At 36.7% G+C, this 24,256-nt stretch overlaps 1 protein-coding gene and 1 long non-coding RNA gene across 4 annotated transcripts; both read left to right on the top strand.

The window, feature by feature from the left end:
- The first annotated feature begins 681 nt into the window (after positions 1 to 681).
- Positions 682 to 13,873, top strand: LOC110777562 (uncharacterized). Of its 3 annotated transcripts, XM_056828009.1 has the most exons (9): positions 682 to 986; positions 2,061 to 2,909; positions 6,066 to 6,254; positions 6,878 to 6,969; positions 11,142 to 11,201; positions 11,305 to 11,374; positions 12,711 to 12,914; positions 13,139 to 13,169; positions 13,284 to 13,873. In XM_056828009.1, the coding sequence occupies exons 2-9, from the start codon at positions 2,211 to 2,213 to the stop codon at positions 13,523 to 13,525; spliced, it is 1,587 nt and encodes a 528-aa protein (XP_056683987.1). In that variant the 5' UTR covers positions 682 to 986; positions 2,061 to 2,210; the 3' UTR covers positions 13,526 to 13,873. The 3 variants fall into 3 exon arrangements, with proteins under 3 accessions (XP_056683987.1, XP_021837857.1, XP_021837856.1); XM_021982165.2 differs by having other exon boundaries at positions 684 to 986; positions 2,067 to 2,909; positions 13,139 to 13,873; XM_021982164.2 differs by having other exon boundaries at positions 684 to 986; positions 13,139 to 13,873.
- A 7,135-nt stretch (positions 13,874 to 21,008) lies between these two features.
- On the top strand, positions 21,009 to 23,194 carry LOC130462074 (uncharacterized). The gene is made up of 3 exons (XR_008922206.1): positions 21,009 to 21,143; positions 21,944 to 22,008; positions 22,970 to 23,194. It is a non-coding gene; the product is annotated as an uncharacterized lncRNA (long non-coding RNA).
- The last annotated feature ends 1,062 nt before the right edge of the window (positions 23,195 to 24,256 follow it).

Raw genomic sequence — 24,256 nt, 5'->3', positions numbered from 1 at the left:
CCAATACAACAATTATGAACAATTTTATGATGAATTTTAAAGCCAACATGAAAAAACAAACAATACAACAAGAAAGAACAAACAATAAAGTAGATAATTATTATGAACAAAAAAATAAACAAAAAATAACAAAAAATTCAACAAAAAATAAGAAACAATATAAAAAAGAACATAAAATTCCAGAAAAAAGAACAAACAATACAACAATTATGAACAATTTTATGATGAATTTTAAAGCCAACATGAAAGAACAAACAATACAACAATAAGTTTGATGAATGAATTTAAAAAACAACAAGAAAGAACAAACAGTACAACAAGAAAGAACAAACAATACAAAAAGAAATAATAAAATATTAATGAAGAGTTTAATTATGGTCATTAACCATATGATTATTATAAACAAACAAATAGACAAGAAAGAACAAACAATATTAAAAAAAACATAAAGTTCTAGAAGAAAGAACAAAAAATACAACAATTATGAAAATTTGATGATGAATTTAAAAAACAACATGAAAGAACAAACAGTACAACAAAAATGAACAAACAGTACAACAAGAAAGAACAAACAGTACAATAAGAATGAACAAACAGTACAATAAAAAAGAACAAACAGTCGACAAGAATGAACAAACAATATGAGCGCGTCATTTTTGGGGTACAGCCAGAGTTGGCTGTACCCGGGTACAGCAGTTAGCAATTGGTTTTGTGAGTTGTGACAACAGTAAAGTCCACGCGTCAAAGCGGATTGTCACTGTAACACCACTTGACCGTCGGTAACTGTTCTGCCGCCGGCGAAAGTGCACCACTTTCCGACGCATATTTACGACAGTGTCACTTTTCCATCATTTCACTTTCATTCTCTTCCTCTCTCCTCTCACAAATTCACCAAAACGCACCTTTGCGTAATTGCATGGAATTCTCTCTTCCCCCCACCCCCACAGAATCTCACTCTAGAGCATCAAAGCTCCCAATTACTTCTGGTAATTTCTATAACATTTGTCTCTCTTTATAATTCATTATTTTTTTGTTGATTCTGATTCATCAAAGCTCCCAATTGCATAATTGTGATTTTTTGACATTTTGGGTCTTTTGTTTTTTCGAATTTGTTGGTGGTTTGAGAGAGAATGTAGTTGTATCTGTGGAAACGCCAATTTCTTGCCCCAAATTTTTATGAAATAATTCGGTGTGGGATATGATTTTGGTACGGAGTTGAAATAATTTGGTTATAGGAAATTCCAGAATTGCATCACAGGAGTATGAAAAAGAATTGTGTATGGAGTTTGTATGGAGTTTCAACTATCAAGCATGTGCATAATTATTGTTAGATTATGTAAATAATTAATTATTTGTAAACTGTTTTTTTTTTATTAAGGTCAATGTTTAAGTTTACATTGATTTGAATTTGTTGAAAGGTGAATGTGATGAGATTATATGAATACTCCGTACTTAGTAAAGGATTGTCCATAGTTGTAGGCTTATATTGTCAGCACTGATTTCTAATTGATACTGGAGAGATAGTCTAGTATTTGACATAAGGGCGACATTTCAGGCCTTGTGGACAATCCAGAGGGTGGCGTTGTATTTAGTTTAATACGATTTCCTTATTTGTTTTGTTCAAAATAGAGAAGATCATGAAGAATCATAAAGGAATGGTTATTTGTGTAAACTAGAAAGTTTTTATTTTCTTTTGGGTATAAAGTTTACACTTGAGTTGCCAAGCTCAACTGTTCAAGTCATAACAAATTCGTATTTTTTCTTGACTTTTTTAGTAATCCATTACATCATTTCATGTAAAAGTATAGAGCAAAAGGCTTCTTAGTTCTTACATCCTATTTAACACGAGATTTCATATTCCTTTCTAACTATTCAGTATGTGGGTACACTGTCTCACTGTTCTCTTTCTCGTCATTGCTGCTGAAACTGCTAAGAGTTCATATATGCCTTATAAGTTATAATAGACATTGGTAAAGGTTACATAGCTGGCTGCCTCATCAAAGTCAACATCATTTTCTGTACTATTTCAGTATACGTCTTGATGTAATCATCACATTTAGCTGCAGGAACAGGGACTCAGAGAACATCTTCTTGGACAACTACTATTGGACACCAAGCAATTTTTAAGGTGATCTCTAGCCTGTTTTCAGATTAAGAAAAGGAATTCTAAGATATTAAGGCTCGCTCTCTATCGCTTTGTGCCACTCTTCATGGAGATCAAAATGAGTGGTAGGAGCAGGGATAACTCAAACTCAAGAAGAAATGCCCCAACAAAGCCAGAAGTTCCAAAATCTTATAATAACAAAGATGTTATACCTGGGACAGAGCTTTGGGTCGACGGACTTATCTGCGGTTTTGAGTATGTACGAGGTCGCCGCAAAGAGCAGAAGCAGAAGACTTCATCAAAATTTCCATACTCACGGAAGTTGGAAAGTGAGGATTCACATAAGAAAACATATGCATATGGAGAAGCTGATGCCAGAGATCAAAATGGGATCTATAACCCAGATTGTTCTTGCCACACTGAGTTGGGATCTTATCCCGTTTCTACTTTGGATGGTAGCATGGATAACCAAGCTTACAAAGCAGAGCAGTACCATGGAAGCTATTGGGTGCCAATTGGTTGGACTAGATTATTTGAAATTGTTCAAGATGTTCAAGTAGATGTTGACTGGGAATCTAAGCAATTTGAGTTCATGGAAACAGAGGATGATGTTACAGTGGCAGAATTGGCAGCCCCATATTGGGAACGGCCTGTTGGTCCTGTGTGGTGGTGTCATGTAGACGCAAGTCACCAGAATATCATTTCATGGCTTAGCAATGGTCAGTGGTTGCACCCTGCTGTCAGTATTGCTCTGAGAGATGAAAGCCGCCTGATAAGTGAGCGGATGAAGCACCTTCTCTACGAGGTGATACTTTTTGATTTCCAGTTGATTGTTGCATTAGAAATTCAGCTATCTGTAATTCTACCTATTAGAAACTTTAATAAATATGTTATACTTCAAAGTCCAATGCATTTAGAAACATTTTATAAAAAAAATTAACGCCTTGAGTATTAAGGGAAAACGTTCTAATTTCTCAAGGGAATGAACATCAAACAGAGAAGATGGTGGAGTAGATAGGGGATGATGGGATAGAGAGAGTTATAAGTCCAGTATTTACAAGGATACAAAATATTTAATAGATTAAGATTGATCAAAACCTGTAGGAAGTATCCAGCATGAGAATTTTTGTGAGAAACCCTAATGAATCCTTATGTTGTCTGTCAAATTATATAACACAATCCATCTCCATGGAACTGGAACTGGAACTGGACTGGAAATTTGAATGGTGTCAAATGTCTAGAGTAGTCTTTGTTGAAAAGATTTATCACTGGCTGTTGAGAAACGACCATATGTTTTGATTATTATATTGTACCAAACCTAGCAGCTTGTCAGCCTGACAATCTTCGAGAATTAAGAACTGGATTGGGTTTCAAATATATGAACTGTGTATGATAGATTAAGCTTGTGTATTGTTAACTGGAGGCATACCCAATTTGGTGAAAATCTACCACCTTCATGTTTTTTAGAAAGGTAATTATTGCATTGTCACACTACCCTTGCAGTTTTGTTTTGACATATGATTATGGAAGATTAAGGCGTAGGATCAAGTCAAAATAGTATACTCTCATATGTTTTGGGAGTTCAACACTTTGGCCTTGTTCAGCTAAGCTAGCTATTCTAGATCTCTAGTTGTTGTTAATGGTTTGTTGTTTTGGTAGCTATTAGATGTTCTAGTAGTTATTATTGGTTTGTTGTTAGCTGTTGGTAGTTACTGGGTTGGCCAAGCTAATTAAATATATAATGAACTTTAAAATATTTGATGATAACTGAGAAGTTATATGAAACGACACACATACAAATATTTTAGGTAGTACATACACCAATACAATAACACATTGTTCTGCAATAGTTAGCTACTTAGTTACGACTCTGTAGTAATATTCTGAGAGGGTTCTATGAATAAGAGCACAACCAATGTCATTTAGAGTAATGGATATCCTTTTCTGTACTATGGGAAAGAAGGTTTTAAATCTAGTAGGATTGAGTAGATATTCAGGAGTTTCGGCATAATTGGCTGAAACTTATTGATAGCTAGCTGTCCATATTTCAACTGTTGATCGTTTAACCATTTGGCAACTGCTACCCTGTAAATACTATCTTTCCATAATTCCATCACAAGAATTAAATGTAAACTGTGTTTTGACTCGGTGCAAACACTTTACCTCCTAAATTGTTGCCGAACAGGGTTTTTAGCTCATTAAAAGCGTATTAAGGATACTGGATTTCATGTCATATGGAAGTCACTTCATGATTTTCATGTGTTGATATCTGGTTTGTTATGTGATTAGGGAAACAATATTCATTGCGTTCCTGCTCTGATGAATGATGAAAATGGAGAAAAGAATGGTTGGCAGTGTTATGTTCTGGGGATATGCCCTTTATAATAAAATAAAATAAAAGTGATGCCACTGACTCTCCTCATGCCGAGGTGCTTGATATTTGGCCCCAAATCTTTTGAAAAATTTAAGAAAGGACATATGTCGCATAATTCCTTCTATCCAGATAAAGAAATAGGAAAAATTCCTCAAGAGATTTGTTTTATTGCAATGGGTCTATTAATTCTCTTTCTATATTCTTTTGATCAGTCATGCAGCTGATGCCATATATACATAGGGGCAGTATCACTCAATGTTTCATTAGTGTCTTTTGTTCTTGTAATCCACAACCTTTTCATCCAGAGGTCATTTGTCTGAACTAAAATTTCCGATTGTTAAGCTGCCCATATTGTTGTTGCTACTACCCTTTCCATGCTCTTCCACATTGCCTAAGGCACTAACTAAGATGAACTATAGTCTTAAAGAACTTTACTGTTGTTAGGTGATATATTACCGAGTGTTTATTCTCTGCTGTCTTATCTACGGTTTTTTTTTTAATTCAATGGAGGAACAAAGTTTTGGAGCGAAACTTTTTACGTCTGACATCCATTTCGTGATTTTCTTCTCTCTTGGAAAAGCTCAAACATATGAGGGTACTGCCGCTATTATATCAAAGTTATGCTTAAGATTGTATTAGAAAGTTCATTGTCCAAGGCTATTAAATCATCAATGTTTCAGTCAAATTTATTCTGATTTCTAACTACATATTCTCTTTCATCCCATATTTGATTCTTTTTGCTTCTGGTGCTACCATCAGCAAGATTTGCGTAACACTAATAGTCACTCCTAGAAAATTTCTTCTGATCTCTTTTCCTAAAGGACATGTTTATTAGGTATGTAAATGTTTGCTAGTTGTATGAAACAATTATGCTTCACTAGAGCAAAGTTGATATTATCCTATGAATGAAGCCAAGCCACAGATGATACTAAGGTTTTCATAAGTTTAATCTGCTGGTTTGAATCAACTACCTTGGCCTTAAGGCTGATGTATAGATAATGAAGATTGCAGAGCTAAACCTGGATAAAGTGGATGAGGTTTGTTGTCAACCTTCATGAATTGTATGATGATTGCTGCATGACTGATGCTTCTTCCATCTGATGGCTGAGCTGCAATGACAATTGATTTTAAGTCTTTAGGCTTCACCTATTGATGGACATTGATTTAAGCCATTCGTCATCTCTCTCCTTTTTTTTAATGCAGTAAAAGAATGTAACAGTACTACAGTAGGGTGCATCCACAATCTAGTCATGTCCATGCACACATTACATGAAGAGAAATAACATAAGCTGAAAACTTCTACTTGTTTACGGGTATAGTTTCTTATTCTTTTCCTTATCTAATATGGAAGATTATTGAATACAGAGAGTTTTACCTTCACATCTCTCTTTGCAATAGATAATTGTACCTGTAGAAGCTTATAGGAAAGTAAAGGTCTGTGGACTCCGAATCAAGGCTAAACTCGATGATATTCTCCTTTTTGTGTGAGTGTGGGTTTGGAATATCCTAATGTTGATGCTATCGTTACTAGAAAGTGTGCGTATGTTGGAGTTGAATTCACTATTAGTTGCTTTATCTTTTTCGCAGGTCCCAGTTAGAGTTGCTGGAGGGCTATTGTTTGAGATTCTGGGGCAGTCAGCTGGTGATCCTCTGAATGAGGAAGATGATATTCCTGTTGTGCTACGATCTTGGCAAGCACAAAATTTTCTGGTCACAGCAATGCATGTTAAGGGATCTACATCAAACGTAAATGTGTTGGGTGTGATGGAAGTTCAGGTGCATCCCTTCTTTTGAGCTAGTTGAAAGCTATTCAACTCTCAATTCGAAAATCCAGGATTTGAATTGATGTCCTTTTATTTATTCCTCCTAAATTGCATTGATTTATCCTAAAGATTTCATTTCAATTGGAATTTGGTTATTCACCATGTATGAGGATCCCCGCTAAGCATCCATGGCTGAATGGTTAAAGCGCCCAACTCATAATTGGCGAATTCGTAGGTTCAATTCCTACTGGATGAACGCCAATGGGACCCTCCAATAAGTCTATTGGAATTGGCTCTGTATCAATGGAATCTCATCATCCATACATAAAGAATTGGTGTGGTATATTCATATCATAACATATGAACAGTAAGAACTAGCATTCTTATTGAAACTCGAACTCATAGGGAAGAAAATAGATTTATGGATGGAATCAAATATGCAGTATTTACAGACAAAAGTATTCAGTTATTGGGGAAAAAGCAATATACGTCTAATGTCGAATCAAGATCAACTAGGACGGAAATAAAGCATTGGGTCGAATTTTGGAATAGCTATGAATATGTGAAGTTCTTTTAGCTTTTGTTAGTAGTCTTGTACTTTTTCTAAACTTTGATTTCTTATGTGCTTTTTCCCAGGAGCTTCTTATTGCTGGTGGTTATAATGCACCTAAAACAGTACATGAAGTCATTGCACATCTAGCCTGTCGTCTTGCCCGTTGGGATGATAGGTAATTCCATTCCGAGTTTCCAGACTCCTTTTCCCCTTCTACATAAAAAAAAATGATGTTAATGAAACAACTATACCATGGGGACTGCAAACCATCAGTCCTCTTAAAAGGTGGAAAAGAAATCTAAGAATGATAAGTAATCAATCTTATGGTGACGCTGATGGAGTCACATGTAAAAGCTGTGGCAGCATGATCCTCCCAGGAAGACATTAGGAGACTGTCCAATCCCGAAAACAATGTTCAATTAGCTAGATTGTTCGCAAAATATGTCGATTCTTCTCTAATTATGATTGTCTTAGTATCAAAAAATAAAGTATTTAAAGCAAAGTATAGCACTCTCCTTGCCTCTCTTAATACCAGCAGCATGTTTCACTATGCTGAAGTGCTTGTCTTACTTTCCGGTTAGACATCCAAAGATATTGTTGATTTCCATTGTCGAAGAAGTTAGTCAGTCACTACCCTTTCACCAAATATATATAACTGATTTAGAATGTCTTGTAGGATTTGGTTCCATGAAGAAAAGTAGGAGATTTTAGGTGGAGATGTGAATTAATTATGAAATGCTTGGCTAGAATGGTATAAGTTCAAGAGAAAGCTTTGGCCTTAGGAATGATTTGGTGTAACATGACAAATTTTGGCCTCACTCTGGCTTTGACTTTTTGTCAAGAATTTGTTTACGGGGCTGATTTTCTATTGCTAGAGCTAAGGATACAGATATCTATAGGGTAGTTTTGGTTGTTGCTTGTTCCGAGGATACACTCTTGTGGTTATTTACTTACTGAAGGATATATTGTTCAGGGGTTGGTATGAAATTTTCTTTGTTTTAAGGTTGTTAACCCTGTATATTCCTTTTCACCTGATGAAAATGCAAAGAATCAGTACAGGGGGAACGGGCATTCTAGGAAAGGAGCATTACTTTTAGGCTGTTAGTAGCTTGAAGAAGTAATTAGTTAGTGAGTGTACTAGCACTATAAATAGAAGTAATTAGAAAAGAGGAATTATACTCAATATTGATCAGTGTTTTAGTTAGATTTTAGAGAGATAATTAGGAGAGAATGAAGTGCGTCAAGATCCTTGAATTTAAGTTTGGACTCTACAAAATGGTTTCATTTACAACCAAGATTAACCTTACTTTTTTTTAATTAATCCTATTATGTCCCCTTCTTCAATATTCATGCATGTCATCTTTTCCATGACCAGTTAACCACAACCCCTCCCTCCCAAGCCACAGTGCAACCGCCCGGTCCACCGATTCCACCGCCACAACATAAATCTATTCCCTCTCTCCCTATCCTATAGCAATTAATATGAAACATTTCAATGAAAATGGTTCATATAGTGAATTGGGGAAAATAGGGGATGGTTGGGGAATTTAATTTATCTTGATGCAGTTTATTCCGATCAGCCCCGCAAGTTGTCTCTCGTCTATGCGAGCATCTGATGGTGGTGCAGTGGTCATTGGACTCGTGCTTGAGGAGTTGAGGTGCGTGAGAGGAGGGAGAGGAATAGAGAATGATGATTGGGCAAGGATGGAAGAGAGTTGGGTGCCTGTGAGGTTGAGGTTAACTGTTTGGGAAAGGTAGGAGCAAAAGTTAATGGTGAATTGTTGATAATGGAGGATCGGATATCAGGATGCATGAGTTATGGAAAAAAATTGTTGCAGTTTTAATTTCTTTTACCTCTTATTTCTAGCCGTTGATTTCCGTTAACAGTGATTGAAGGGTTAATATTGGAGAAACTCTACATTGTAGATCGATAAGCAACTCTAGAGGACCCGAGCCCGAATGAAGCCTATCGAATGCTTGATCATCATCATTATCATTACCCCATTGCCTCAAAGAGGCTCCCGCAATAAGCGGGGTAAGGGGGGGTCGGACGTACGCAACCTTACCCCTGCAATTGCAGAGAGGTTGTTTCCAATTGACCCAAAAGCGATAACGGGACGACAACGAGACGACCATCTTCTACTTCATGGAAAGGAAGCGAAGAGGTTTTAAGAGCCATTTTGATTTACATCCTAGTATCCTACAGCCAAAAGAACAAATGAATCTTTGGCTCCATCGGAAATGGACTTATCGAATGCTTGATATGATTACATTTTCTGTAATATCCAGCTTATAATCAAATCATCTTCTTCTTCCATTATAATCTGCCATTAGTGGTGTCTGAGCTATATTAATTAAAGCATCATCCGAAAGTATATGGTAGAATTAGGGGGCGATGGCTTCTGCTGCCTCTGAAGTTGCCTGTTTAGTCAGATTGCTTGCTGTTGAAAAATAAAACTTGCTCAGTTTATTTGTTCTTATAAAGTTTTGGGAAATTTGTCAAAAAAAAAACTTTCAACACACAAAGTTTGTGCAATAGCACCTTTTTTTTTGGAGAAAGTATAGTGGGGATGTTTGGTTAGAAGAGGTTTGAGGGAAAAAGGTTTTTTGAGGTGAATTAGAGGTTTGACTTTTTGAAAAGTCTAATTGGAAGTGTTTGGTTATGAGAAGTTTGGAAGAGAGTTTTGGTGTGAAAAAACTAATTCTCAAAAAGCTTAACCTATGTTACTCAGACACGGGTGTCGGTGTCGTGTCTAACAAGGTGTCGGAGTATCTGGACACTCTGATCCAAACACTCTGACATGGTCAAAGGAGTGTCTTGACTTGTTTTTTTTAGACACGGTTCCCATACAAAGTGTCGCATACAAAAAAGCAACACTTTTTATAAAAATACAAAAATAGTTGTTCAATTAAAAAAAGATATAGATGGTCAGAAAAGTTAGAAAATAGTTGTTCAATTAAAAGTTACTCAACATATCCAAATGCAAAATTTATTAAAAATATCAGAAAACTAAGCTAAGAAATGAAAAACATAAAAAAAAAAAATTATATATATAGTGAATGGGAAAGAAACCACACAGTCACACGTGGGTTTGTCCCACTTCCCAGTGTTCTCACACCTTAATTTATAAAAAAGGTAAAAATAAAGAAAAGAAAAAGAGAAGTGTTGAAGATTAAAAATAAAAAACAAAAACTGAGAAAAACCTTCACATAGAATACTTACTTTTTCAAGATTCCAACCCTCTGCAATTAATTATTTATTTTTATTTTAATAAAAAAGTAAAAGAACAACAGATCGCAGGCACCGACAAATGGACCGGCAAGATGGTTGCCGGAGACGACAAAAGTTTCACCCTTGTACTCGCCTCAACCTCGCGAATAAAAACCCTAACATTCCAACAAATAATCGAATATATAACCTTCAATATCCAGATTTAGGGTTTAATACTCCACCGGATCGCAAATTTTGACATTGCAATTCGGACCCTCTTCCGACACCCTCCCCGGACACGTTTTTCGAGGGTCGTGTCGCGGGTCGGTCGTGTCGACATCGACACCCACCTTCCACCGGAGTGTCGGAGTAACATAGAGCTCAACATATGAGCCTTTTGCAATTACAGGTTTGAGAAAGTGAATGTAAAATGACTACTTTGTCCTAATATTTTCTAAAATTACAACACTCAAGTTACCAAGACTAGCCCCCTACATTATTTCTCTCCTAAAAACATTTTTCACGCCTCCTTCTCCATTTCACCCCTTTTGCTACTCTTTTTTTGTTGTAATAAATTTTACATTAGTATTTTGAAGCACTTGAAAGCTACTGCAATCATACTTGTATATAGTAATTAAATTAAGAACAAATTTGTTTTATTTTATTTGAAGGAAAAATAAATTTGTCTTATTTATTCAGTGTTTATTCAAAAAAAAAGGAGAAATTAACTAACATAATTAACTATTTGTCTAATATGGATATAAAACAAAGTACCCAACAACAAAGTATGACATTGTCCTTAATGTGCATTTTACATATTAAACAACTAACAACTAACGGCTAGTTTACCAAATAATTTTACACAAGCAGCTAATCAACCAGCTAGCTGGTAGCTGGTCTGGATCCTGCGAATAAGTTAAACTTCCTGCCGTTGACCCTTGTTTTGTGTCTTATTTTTTGGAGCGTGAGGGACACCACCCTTTTTTTTTCTTCAAATCTTACTCTCTCCCTCTTATACCATATATAATTTGCAAAATGATTGGTCAATTAAACTTGACCTGTTATTATACCGTTCATGACATTTCATCAGAAGCCTTAGAATGTTGGCTTTTTAACATTTGTTAGTTGCTCTATAGATTTTTCAGGAAATCCATATTTGGTGCTGCAGATGAAGTTGAATTGAAGTTTGTTAACAGGTATGTATTATCTTGTCAATAGTAACGTATATCCTTATATGTTTTTAGGGTACTCGCATTCTGATTTGATATGCAAAACAACATTATGTCATTATATGAGTAGGAGGAATCACGAAGACATGCATCTTTTTGGCGCGATTCTCAACCAAGAAGTTAGAAAACTGTCAAGACAGGTAATTTCACCTTAACTGAGCTAATTGATGTTTAGGCTACACTAGTGACTAAAGCATTATCAGCTTTATAATATGTGCACAGCATTTGTGACTGGGTGAGGTTTGAGTGAGCACGACTTGTGAGTTTGATGAGGGGAAGTAGAGAACTGTGAGAGTCATATTGCATCACCAAGTTCTTGAGTATCTTTGTATTTTCACTTGGTATGCAACTAAAAGAAAGAACGCTCCTCGTATGGCTTTGAGGAGAGAATCTAATATCATCAGTGAATTCCTTGTCAAGATAAACTTATCAACTAAGACCGAATTCCTTTTGATAGAAAAAATGGTACTTAGAACGTCATTCTGTTATTGTGACTCAATTTATGAAATTATTATCTCTTGGGGGGGGGGGGGGGGGGGTGACTGGTGAGAGTGGAAGTATGGTTAGGACTTAGGAGGCATAAATCTTGAATGCAATGAACAGTAAGCCACTAAGCAGTGAAGCTTACACAGAGGATGATGGTGCATGGGGTCTTTGTATACAACTCTCCCTGCATACTGAAGATGGTAAATTATCTTCCAAGAAACGCGCAAAATGTTGAGGAAATCACATTACTTGCAGGAGTTTCTTTTGTTTTTAAATTTAAAGGTTACATGTGTACAGCTGCAGCCAGCAGGTAGGGATAAGTTGGAGGAAGCCTAACCCCTAAACTCATCAAGGTTTTGTTTACATTAGATCCTTCGCCGCTCATCAACTGCCATTAATACTTTTCAAGAACAAAAAGAGTATGATGTCTGAAATCAGGTATATTGTCCGTATAACTCCATAAAATTCTGAAAATAGGCTTCTGGTTCAGCCTTGCCTGCTGCACTCGTGAAGTTCATTTAAATGTTAACATATCCTTCCAATTCGATCACGCCCGATTTATTGAGTTTTTTATTACCTTTTTTCTTTTCCATCCGGAACACTTTTTTAAGCATTCTTTCGCGTTAACTGGTCTTGACTGATCACTGATGTGCTTGTTGGTAATTGGAACATTGTTTTCTCACCCTAACAGAGCTATTGTTTCTGCTAGTACTCATGACAGTGAATATAAATCTAATTTTTTTTAAGAATACATAAGCAGAGGAAGTGTTATTTGTATCTCCAGCTGTTAGAAGTTCTGATTACTTCTGACACCTGAATCATTTCAACTGTTGTGTCTCAGTTCTGAGTTCTGACTACTGACATCCGAATAATTTCAGAGTGGATATACATTGACTTTTCTGTCATGAACAAAATTGTTACCTATTTGTATCTCACATTTTTATTTCCTATTTCATTTTCTATTCTGGTCACTGCATTTTTGTATGTTAGGTCATTAGAGTAAAATGGTCACTCCATGCAAGGGAGGAGATCACATTTGAGCTTCTCCACCAGCTACGCGGGAATGCAGCTAGAAGCTTACTGGAGATGATAAGAAAGAGTACAAGGGAAATGCTTGACGAACAAGAGGCAGTTCGTGGTCGCTTATTTACCATTCAAGATGTTATGCAGAGTAATATCCGTGCATGGCTGCAGGTTCGTATCGATCATAGAAGTTAATGTATTTATTTTCTAGTTTTCTCTTCCCAGGGGATGGGTTGGATAAGTGGGATATATAAATTATCCTGATGTCTCACCTCTTTTTCTACTTGCTTCCTGATTACACCGTACAATGGTTGATGCTTAAATTAATTGCTATTTGGATATAAGATATGTTTTGTATTTGAAAGAGATGATTTTATACCAAATTTTTGATCCAGGATCGAAGCCTTCGAGTGACACACAATCTAGGTGTGTTTGGTGGATGTGGTCTTGTTTTATCAATCATAACTGGGCTATTTGGTATCAATGTTGATGGCATTCCCGGTGCTGAGAACACACCATATGCATTTGGTCTATTTACAGGAATTCTACTGTTAATAGGGGCTATTCTAATTGGGGTTGGCTTAATATATCTCGGGCTAAAACAACCGGTCTCTGAAGAGCAGGTAGAGGTGAGGAAAATGGAACTTCAGGAGTTGGTGAAGATGTTCCAGCATGAGGCAGAAACTCATGCCCAAGTTCGCCAAGAAAATCCACGACAGAGTTTGCCACCCACTGCCAGAGTTCAGTTCCCACTTGATGCTGATTACGTTATCATTCAATAAGGACGTGAGTTTACAATCCAGCTTGAAGAAGGAAGCTGGCAGTCATTCTGCTTGCCTATTGTTCTGAACTTCTGAAGAGCAAAGTGAGCCAAGGACGAAACTTCTCTTTTACAATGCTGTGTTCATATATCATATGATCGCAGTGCGTTGGTAGGAATTTTCAACACTGCACTTGGGCAATATATGAGTTGATACTATGTTAGAGGCTGGAAATCTGTAAACAATTCCTTGTGCATATTTTCTTCAAAATAAACTAGTGTTAAAGCCATTATATACCAAGAATTGTGGTATAAATGTAAATGCAATTTTATAAAGGTTTTTCTTCCCTTGGCCCTCAATGGGTTTTCATTTCTATTTTTCTTGTCTTTATATTAGTATTTGGTTGAAATACAAGTGCACGTGCAGTAAAATCAATTCTTCAAATTACACCGGCGTCACCATAGAATGTTCTTTATGCCAGATATTGGAGTGTAATTGTCAATGCAACTAAAAATATGGCTTTTCTTCTGTGTATCAAAAGCTAGTCTTATATACGCGTGATCCGTGCAAATATGAAAAAAGCTAATTTGAGTTATTGCTTCTTAATATGAAATAGCATGTAAAAAATTGTTCAAAAAGTCCCTCTAAAGAAAAGGTTGACATGTCTATGTTCAGTAAGCATTGAATCAATGCTACAATGTAATAACAAAAATATAAAATTATACATACTAGTTTTTTAAGAAAATTTAATAAAATTACTGAAAGGCTGAGAGAGAGTGTAAAAAGGTGATACAAAATTTAAGTATGAGAGAGAGTGTAAAAAGGTGATACAAAATTTAAGAAAATTACTGAAAAGCTGATTGAGAAAATTTAAGAAAATTACTAAAAAGATGAATGAGTGGGTGTATGATAAAAAATACAGTTGTTTCATGACCTCTAAATAGGCGTACAAAGGGATGAAGATCCTAGGAAAATATTTACATAATATTTAGTCTCCTAAAATACAAGTGAATAATTGTCAGTAATTACAGCTTAACTAATTAAGGAGATTTACATTGAATAAAAGATTTACATTGCTTTGGTGTATAGGACTAAGTCAAGCCTGATTTATTGCTAACACTCCCCCGCAAGATGGACTCTCGTGGAGACAGACCAATCTTGTAAAATAAATCAGTGAAACGTGTCTTGGCTAGAGGTTTGGTGAGAGCATCAGCAAGTTGATCAGAACCAGAGATGTGATGCGCACGTAATGCACCTTGTTGCACCTGTTCGCGGGCAAAATGGAAGGCCAAAGCAAGGTGCTTCATTCAACAGGATTTGCAGAGTAGTGAGTAGCACTCAAATTGTCACAATAGATGTTGGGCTTGAGCTCAAGCTTGACATTAAGTTCAAAAAGGAGAGATTGTAGCCAATTTATTTCAGCAGTGGTGGATGCTACTGCCCGAAATTCAGCTTCAGTTGAAGACCGAGCCAAACCTTGTTGCTTCTTTGAGCTCCAATACAAAGGGTTGCGGCCAAGGTACACAATGTAGCCTGTGGTAGATAGATATGTGTCTTTGTCACCAGCCCAGTCCGCATCACAATATGCGTGTAATCGCAAGGGTGAATTGCGATGCAGTGTAATACCGTAGTGTGATGTACCCTTCAAATATCTAAGTAGGCGTTTGAGAGCAGCCCAGTGTAGGTCAATTGCCTTGTGCATAAATTGGGACAGCTTATTCACGACAAATGCGACATCAAGTCTTGTTAAAGACAAGTATTGCAAGCTACCAACTAGAGCCCTATATATTCAGTAGGGGATGATAGAGGTGAGCCATCAGTGAGGTTGAGAGATGGGTGAGCAACCATATATAGGTGTGGAGACGGACTTGGCATCAGCCATGTTTGCCTTGACAAGGAGGTCGTAAATGTATTTGCGTTGACTGAGAAACAATCCATGCTTGTGAGGCAGTACTTCTACACCCAAGAAATAAGACAGGGAGCCAAGGTCCTTGAGAGAGAACCGAGTGGCTAACTGAGTAATGAAGTTCTGGAGAGCTGAAGTAGAGGCTCCTGTTATTTTGATATCGTCAACATAAACCAATAAGTAAATGTTAGTTCCATTAAAATTATACATAAAAAGGGAAGAGCCAACCACTGAGTTTTGAAAACCATATGACAGGAGATAGCTTCGAAACTCTTGATACCATGCTCTTGGAGCTTGTTTAAGACCATAGATTGCCTTGCGTAGTTTGCAAACATGAGAAGGGCGATCTTTGTCAAGAAATCCAGGGGGTTGAGACATATAAACATCTTCTTTCAAGGAACCTTGCAAGAAAGCGTTGTTGATGTCAAGTTGGCGAAGACACCAGCCATTTGTGATGGCTAGAGAGAGCATTAGACGCACTGTAGTGGGTTTGATAACAGGGCTGAAAGTTTCCAAGTAATCAATACCCGGCCGTTGATGAGAACCCTTGGCCACTAGGCGAGCTTTGAACCTCTCAAGTGCACCATCAGAATTATATTTAATCTGATAAACCCATTTGCAACCAACCAAGTACTGAGTAGGAGAAGGTGGGACAAGTTCCCATGTGTTGTTTCTGGTGAGGGCACTAAACTCCTCTGTCATGGAAGCTCTCCATTGAGTGTCTTTTAGTGCCTGAGTAATGTTGGAAGGTTCAGTGGGTGAAGCGGGAAGAGTGACATGGTGAGCATACTTTGGGTTTGGTTTTGGAATATTATTTTGTAATCTTGTTGTGATGGTGCGAGTAGGAGGAGGTGGAGGGGGAGGTGGGGGTGGTGTACTTTGGGGGGAAGTAGAAGGTGAGGAAGGGGGTGTAGTAGGAGCAACAACATCTGTAGGTGGAGGAGGTGCAGGGGGTGGCGAGTGAAGGATAGAGAGTGAAGGATAGAGATTGGCACGGTACACCACTCATCAATAGAGGTTGCTGGAGAGGGTGTGCAATCTGAGGTTAAGGTAGGATATGGGAAGATGTCCTCAACAAACTTGACATGCCTCGAACAGTAGATGCATTTGGTTGGTGGGTGAAAACAGTAGTATGCACTTTGAGTTGGGGAGTATCCAACAAAAATACAAGGCAAGGATCGAGAGTCAAGTTTATGAGAGGTGTAGGGACGTAACCATGGGTAGCATAAGCAACCAAAATTTCGTAGTTTTTCGTAGTTTGGGGCTGTGTCAAATAATTTGAGGTAAGGGGAAGCATTGCCTAGAGATGCAGTAGGTAGGCGATTGATTAAGTATGTAGCAGTAGAAAAGACATGTGGCCAAAATGCAAGAGGAAGGTGAGCATGAGAAAGAAGTGCAAGGCCTGTTTCAACAATGTGGCGATGACGTCGCTCCGCATAACCATTATGCTCGGGTGTATGTGGTGGAGAAGTGAGATGGGAGATTCCATGAGATGACACATAGGGGGTTAATTTAACATACTCACCGCCATTGTCAGAAAAAACACGAACAATTGGACGCTTAAAGTTTTCGACGAGGGCTCTAAATCGTAGAAAAGAATCAAAAGTGTCTGACTTATTTTTCAGAGGGTAGAACCATACATATTTTGTAAAATGATCCAGAAAATTAATGTAATACTTAAAGTCATCATAAGAATATAAGGGTGATGTCCAAACATCAGTAAAAATTAAGTCCAGAGGAGCAGTAGAAGAAATAGTAGAGGAAGAGAAGGGCAATTTGTGGCTTTTATTCATGTTGCAAGAGTTACAATGTGATATAGAAAAATCGGAAATTGCAAGATTGAAAATGGAATTTAAAACCCAAAGTATTGAAGAAGCTAGATGCCTAAGGCGATGGTGCCACTCATGCTTGGGTAATGTATGGGATGCAAAGACACTAGGAGGACTTGAAGGATGCCATTCATAGGTGCCAACCTTAGTTGGACCTTAAAGGAGGGTTTTGCCCGTCGAAATCCCCTTAACACGAAAAAAGAGAGGTAAGAATTCAATCCCAACATTATTGTCTTGACAAAATTTTTAATGGACAAAATATTTCTAGAGATGGACGGAACATGTAACACATTAGAAAAATGAAAGGAGGAAAAAGGAGTAAAGATTAAGAAAGAACCAGTGTGTTGGATGGGAAGGGAGGAGCCATCTCCAATCATAAGTTCCTCGGTACCATTATATGGAGCATGCAGAGAAAGGTTGGCCAAGTCATTGGTGACATGGTGCGACGCCCCACTATCAAGGAGGCAGGAGTTGGAGCTTGCAGGGGCGGCAGTAGCTAGATGAGCATGGGGAGGTTGGTAACCTTTCTGAACTGCACGAGCTTGAGTAGAAGTTGGTACATTAATGGTGGGGAATAGAGCTTGAAAAATGGTGCATTGGTCAAGAGAATGACCTTGGTTCCGGCACCATTGACACTTGCCAAGAAATTGTCTGTGGACCCGAGGTTGAGACGAGCCAGTGGGAGTGCGAGGAGTAGGAAGCAGACCTAGGCCATAGGCATGAGAAGTAGAAGTCGAGCTTTGTGGTCGTACCCTATAGTTTGCAGCACGGACAGAAGCAGGGAAAACAGGAGCAGACCCTATGGAGTTGGCTGATAACTCCATGGTGATTAGTTTCTCATGTAATTCCTCAAAAGAGATAAGTGAGTCCCTGACATTAATAGCATCAATATATAATGGGTTTGCAAGTGTCATAATCAAGGCCAGATAATACCTTGTCAATGATGTCTTCATGATCCATAGGAATTGTTCATGACATTAAAGTTTTCAAGGAATTGTTCTTTATTCTATTTTGAGGATTCCATAATACCCCAACCTCTAGGTAGTACGTCGTGGATTAATCTTCCTATTGGTTGCATACTCAATGTGAATTGTGGATCAATTCAATTGCCACAAAAATATTAAATGATTTGAGTACATAAAGGAAGTGAGGGCCAATCTAGATCCTCATGACCAATATGATTCAAAATGTTATGCCTTATGTGTAGTGTGTAAATGTCTTTCGTGTATTATTGAGGATGATTATTTTCCAATGATTATTGCATCTTGTAGACGATCGTTGCACCTTCGTAAACGATTGTCGTGCCTTCGTAAATGATGTGTATTAATGTGAACATTGTTGGTTGAGGCGATCTTTATGGTCAATTCAAGTATTAAATTGTATGGGATAACGTATAGGTGATGTTTCAAACCTAAAGTAGAATATACTAATTGCAGGTCGCGTTCTAGAATGGCCAACAACAATGATCTAGCTGCTGCGATTCGCCTCTTGGCGGAAAAGCTAACCCAGGAGAGAACTGAGCGCCCCGATTCTGCAGGGGAAATGTTTGAAAGACTTTCTAAGGTTAAGCCACCGTATTTCAATGGGCAAGCAGACCCAACCTTCCTGGAAAACTGGATTAGGGAGTTTGAGAAACTATTTGAGGCTGTGAGTTGCCCTGGGAGTATGAGAGTAAGTCAAGCTGTCCTTTATCTGAAAGATGAGGCCGACCTTTGGTGGAAGGAAAATAGAAATAGGCTAAGTGCTGTTGAGGGATTCAATTGGAATTCATTCATAGTTGCCTTGAGGGGGAAGTTTTATCCTCCTTTTATGAGAAAGCAGAAAGCGCAGGAGTTCATCAACCTTAGGATGGGGAATATGACTATTGCTGAATACTATAGCAAGTTTATAGCTTTATCGAGGTTTGCACCTGAGGTGGTAGCTACTGAGGAGCTAAAGGCTCAAAGGTTCGAGCAAGGGCTGACTGATGAAATTCAACTGGGATTAGGTGGGGAAACTTTTACATCCTTAGACATAGTGTATGGGAGAGCCGCTCATATTTATGGTCTGCAGTTTAGAAGGGACAAGAAAACTGTAATAATTGGGGAAAAGAGAAAAGATTTTAATGCTGGGGGTAACCAAGAAAACTTTAAAAGGAATAGAAATGGAAATGGGAATGGAAATGGAAATTTCCAGGGAAGAAACAATCAGGGGCACCACAACAACTCGAACCCATCTGAGAGAGTGCATCATTGCAAAATGTGCAGTAACAATCACCCTGGCAAGAACTGCAAAGGAGAATTAGTGACCTGCAACTATTGTCAGAAAAGGGGACATAGGGAGTATGAGTGCTTCACTAAGCACAGAAAGGAACGAAATAGTAATGGAAGTGGAAACCAAGTGAGGTTTAACCAATCCGGAGGTCAAAATTCAAAGCCTAGAGGGGCACAAAGCAATCAAGAGAACTATAATAAGCCTGCAAATGATAACAACAACCCGAATAAGGCTCCAGGAAATTTGTACATGATGAATCAGAATGAGGATGAACGACCTGCCGATATAGATTCTGGTACTTTTCTATTAACTCCGCACAAGTTAAGCATTATTTAATTCGTGGTGACTTGTTCTTTTGTTTCGTCATCTGTTGTGAAAAGTCTAAAGTTAGTAGTTTTAGTGAAATATGAATTTTGAGGATGGAATTCGTCGAAAGAGAATTTTGGTTAGCTATTCCCTGAGGTGAGTTACGAGGGCGTAACTCGTTTTCTTTAAGGGGGTAGAATGCGATAGAAATTCGTGCTTTTTACCTATTTTATGGCACTTTTATGCATTTTTATGCTTATTTTAGCATATTTTACGAGTTTAGGCAAAGCAAATAGACTCTCCGCATAAGAAAAGGTGTTCATTAGTAACACAAACAGCTTTGAGTTGGCAAAAGAGTGCACATAGGTGGCACAAGTACTTCTACAGTGAGAATAAGTCGAAAACTTTTGAAAAATGTGTGAATTTTCGAGTCAAGTTTCGGAACGAAACTTCTTTTAAGAGGGGTAGATTGTAATCCCCCATAATTTTATACATTTTATTAATATATTTTAACGTATTGTTAATTATATTTAAATATAATTTACGAATTTTAGAAATAAATATGTAATTAACGAATATTTATTTTATACTTTTAAATATTTCAACGGTTTATGAAATTAAAATAATTTTAGAATTTGATGTTGAAAAGAATTTGAATTACGAAAACACGATTGAAATTAGAAAACAATCTTAAGCGGTGTTGAATTCAAATACCAAACTTAATTCTAATCCTAGCCCAAATTAGCAAAGCCCAAAATAAGTTAAACCCACATCCCTTACCCATATTCCAAATTCATGTAAAACTCTCAATCCTCTCCTCTCCTTCACGTGAAAAAGAAAAAACAAGAAACCTCAAAAACCCTCATTCTCTCATTCAGCAACCACGTGAACCCATCCCTCCCCTGCTTCACGTTGCTGCAGCTGTCCACGCCGCCTCCACCGCCGGCGTTTCCTCCGTCGTAGTCCCTCTCCGTCGCCGCCGGTAACTCTCTCCCCCTCCTCTTCTCTTTCGTTTTTCTCTCTCTCTCTCTCCCGTTTCTTGCTCTCCTCCTCACATGTTTCTGTTGTTGCGCAGCCACGCACAACCACCGAGCACCGCCACCCACTCGTCGTTCCCCTTCGCTGCGCCGCCCACCTGCAGCGTCGCTGCCGCGCCTGTCCAGCCGGAAACCCTCCTTCTCCTCTTGGGTTTTGGTTTCTCTCTCTTCTTGCGTTTTTGGTTCGACCAACAACCACCAGCAACCACCCGTGCCGACACCTGACCCGACCAGCGCCACCTCTGCTAGCCACCGCTGTCCCCGCCGTGCCCTAGTCACCGCCGGCCAGCACTCCTCCTCTCCTTTTGGTTGACTTTCTTAAACCCTAAGTTATTTAAATGTTTTAATTAAGTTTATTGATTTTTGTTTATGTTTCTAGAATTAAATTATTAATCTTTATAATTAAATTATCATTTTCAGATTTGGTATTGATATTATAAATTAATTATTTTCAGTTTTGGTTGATTAATACATAAGTTAGGGTTTAAATTAGTTTAGTGATTTAATTCATGATTTGATTTAATAAATTTATGATTTTTAAGATTTAATTACTAATTCTCAGATTATATGTTGTCGAAATTAATTTAATTATTTTCAGATTTGTTAATTACGTTTAAATTAGGGTTTTAATTAAGTTTTATTAATTTAATTCATGTTTCGTGAATATAAATTATAAGTTTTTATGATTAAATTAGATTTTCAGATTATACATTATGCTTAATTGATAATTTAATTTTCAGATTACATAGTTGAATTGAAATAAGGAATTTAATTAGTAAAGCATGTATTTTTAAGGTTTTAATGTTCTAAAATCATAATAGAATGATTATACATTATTAAAGCTATTATTTTTATGATTCTAAGAATGTTAATTATGTTTTGGAGTAGTTTGAAATTAGTTATATTGCTGAAAATTTAAAGTACGATGTTTGCAAAGAGTTTTCAACGAATTTCAATCACTAATTCAATAATTATGAGGCTAGGAAATCAAAGGTTTAAGTTTTGATATTGGGGAATGTTCTAAATATGTTTAGGATGCATTTAGAATGCTTTGTTATGGTTGCCAATGATTAGGAATTGATTTGGGTACGTTTCTTGGTTATTTTAGGCGGAGAATTCTTTGTGGGTGACTTTTGAATTCGTTAAAGTGGCCTATCAGTTTGTTTACACAAGGTACGTACATACCGTGTGCTTGGATGTGTGTTGTATTGAGAATATGATGAATATATTTATGAACTTGTTTATGTTGGAATTTCATGTTCAATGTCGTTGAATTAATGCGTTGAGCATAGAACTTTATTTATAAGAATTGAATCATGTTAGCATGGAATATTGATGCAAGCATGTTGGTTTTGTGGAACTTTATATTATTTAATATTGGTTTAGATCTTTATTGATCGTTGTTCCTCTTTAGATTTTCACTACTTTATAAGGGCCGAGGACCTTGTTTGGTAGTTGAACCTTATACCTAATAAAGGTTTTTAAATATGGATAAAGGAAGGATTAAAGTAGTTGGAATTGGCTCTTGGTTGAATGTTGTGATCACTGGTTTAATTCAAAGATAAAAGAAGTTGTGTTTACTTGTTGAATATAATATTTATGTTTGATGGGTCATAACCAAGTATTAAAAGTTAAGTCATGTAAAGTGAAAATGAGAAGCAATAGCTTTAGACTGTGCACGTCTAAAGTGACGGACAATCAGGAGTTGGGGTCATGGGTAGCCTATGGCTTTTCTGGGGCCGGATTGATCACCGGTTCTATTTTTATTTAAAAGTCCCTCGATATCGCAGGTCATTGGGGTTTACGGAGTCGCGCCCGTACCTCGTCTTCCTTAGTGAAGAAGAAGAAATTTCTAGTAGACAACTCAGTCCATTGACTATTTCAATTAAAATAATGTTAATGATACAAAGGTCTAGTTCAGTCAAATATAGTATTCAAGTCAATATATCTTGATTATCATTGCTTATGTTTTATTTAGTACCATGTTAGGATTGTTCGTCTAATAGATTCATGTTAGGATTATTATTGATTTAGTATGTAGTACTCAGCTTTGCTGATTACGTGCTTTTGCTTGTGCATGTTGATCATGGCTATGCCTTATTGATCCTGTGATGACCCAATCTTTGGTGAGCAGTCTCTAAGGATCAATAAGCATTGTCCATTTGCAGGTTTGAAGATGTTGCATCATTGGGATCGGGAATAGAGAGCTTGTATTTAGTTTTGATTTGCTAAGTTAACTTGGGTTTGTTAATTGGGACTTTAAACTTGTCGTACTATTTATATTTCCTTATTTTCGTTGGATGATTTTTGGGATTAAACCTGTAATCGATTATTTATAAACCTAAAGTTAGTTTTATGTTTTCCGCTGCAAAATTCTGAATAAGCCGTTACGTTTTCACACGGGCGATAATGCCTTGATAATTCTCTACGTTTTATATTAAAATGTTATTTTAGAAAAGAGAGAATTGTCGGGGTGTTACAAAGTGGTATCTAGAAGCTAAGGTTTTACTTTAATAAATTTTTAGGCGCCTAACTATCTAGTTATTTAAAATAAATTTCTTAAAAATCGAGATTCTACGTATTATAGTGTTCAAAATTGGTACTTTTTTTGGGGGGGCCGATTTCCTTTTATCCTGTTTGAAAGTATATAATATTTCTTATTTAAGTTCGAAATCAAATTATTATTAAAGTTAAAGTGATACTTTCGACATTTTTATTTTTCTTATTATTTATTATTCAAACAAATACATAAAAATAATATGAATACATTTTTTTTTTTTAAAAAAAAAAAAAAAAGGAGTCCAAATTTTTTTTAAAGTTGTTTCAAGAGTTAGAATTCGTTATTTAGGAAATATAAATCTTTTTCGAATTAATAATTTTATTTTCGAATTTATTCGCTATGCATTTCCTTAATTTATTTTACTTTATTTATTTTATATTTATATTTATGTTATTATTTTATGTTATAATTTTCTTATATTATCGTTCTTTTACTTTGTCATATAAATGATTCTAATGCTTTAGTTTATGAGAGATGGGTAGTATAAGAAGGGCATATAAGATAGAATTATATGTGCATTAGTAGCTAGTCAATGATAAGAAATTGATTGTTATGTATGTGCATGTGCTAATTGTTTAAGTGTTACATTTACAAGTGCATAAAGAATTGTTTGATTCCACCAAACTTATTGATTAGTGAACCTTGTTTATGTTTTGACTGGAAAATCGTTAGTGAGACCTTGAATTGTTTTTTTCAGGAATAAAATGTTTCTTTCCAAGTATACCAATATAGGATCCTTCGAGAAACTTGATATAGAAACCCCTGATATTTACGTGAAGAAAATTGTGTTTGGATGTGAATATTATGCTAAAGTTCAAGGGCAACCTATCTTAATGAGAAAGGATATCATAGCAGCCACTA

The sequence above is a fragment of the Spinacia oleracea genome, chromosome 5, assembly GCF_020520425.1.
Source record: "Spinacia oleracea cultivar Varoflay chromosome 5, BTI_SOV_V1, whole genome shotgun sequence".
In the NCBI taxonomy this organism is placed as follows: Eukaryota; Viridiplantae; Streptophyta; class Magnoliopsida; order Caryophyllales; family Amaranthaceae; genus Spinacia; species Spinacia oleracea.
Note: the sequence above shows the minus strand (reverse complement) of the source record. Positions and strands in the feature narration are given on the sequence as shown.

Excerpts from the sequence above, each read along its gene's own strand:
- LOC110777562 (XM_021982165.2), top strand. The coding sequence starts at position 2,211 with ATGGAGATCAAAATGAGTGGTAGGAGCAGGGATAACTCAAACTCAAGA. Across the intron at positions 2,910-6,065 it reads TGAAGCACCTTCTCTACGAG|GTCCCAGTTAGAGTTGCTGG; the intron begins GTGATACTTTTT and ends TCTTTTTCGCAG. Across the intron at positions 11,375-12,710 it reads TTAGAAAACTGTCAAGACAG|GTCATTAGAGTAAAATGGTC; the intron begins GTAATTTCACCT and ends TTTGTATGTTAG.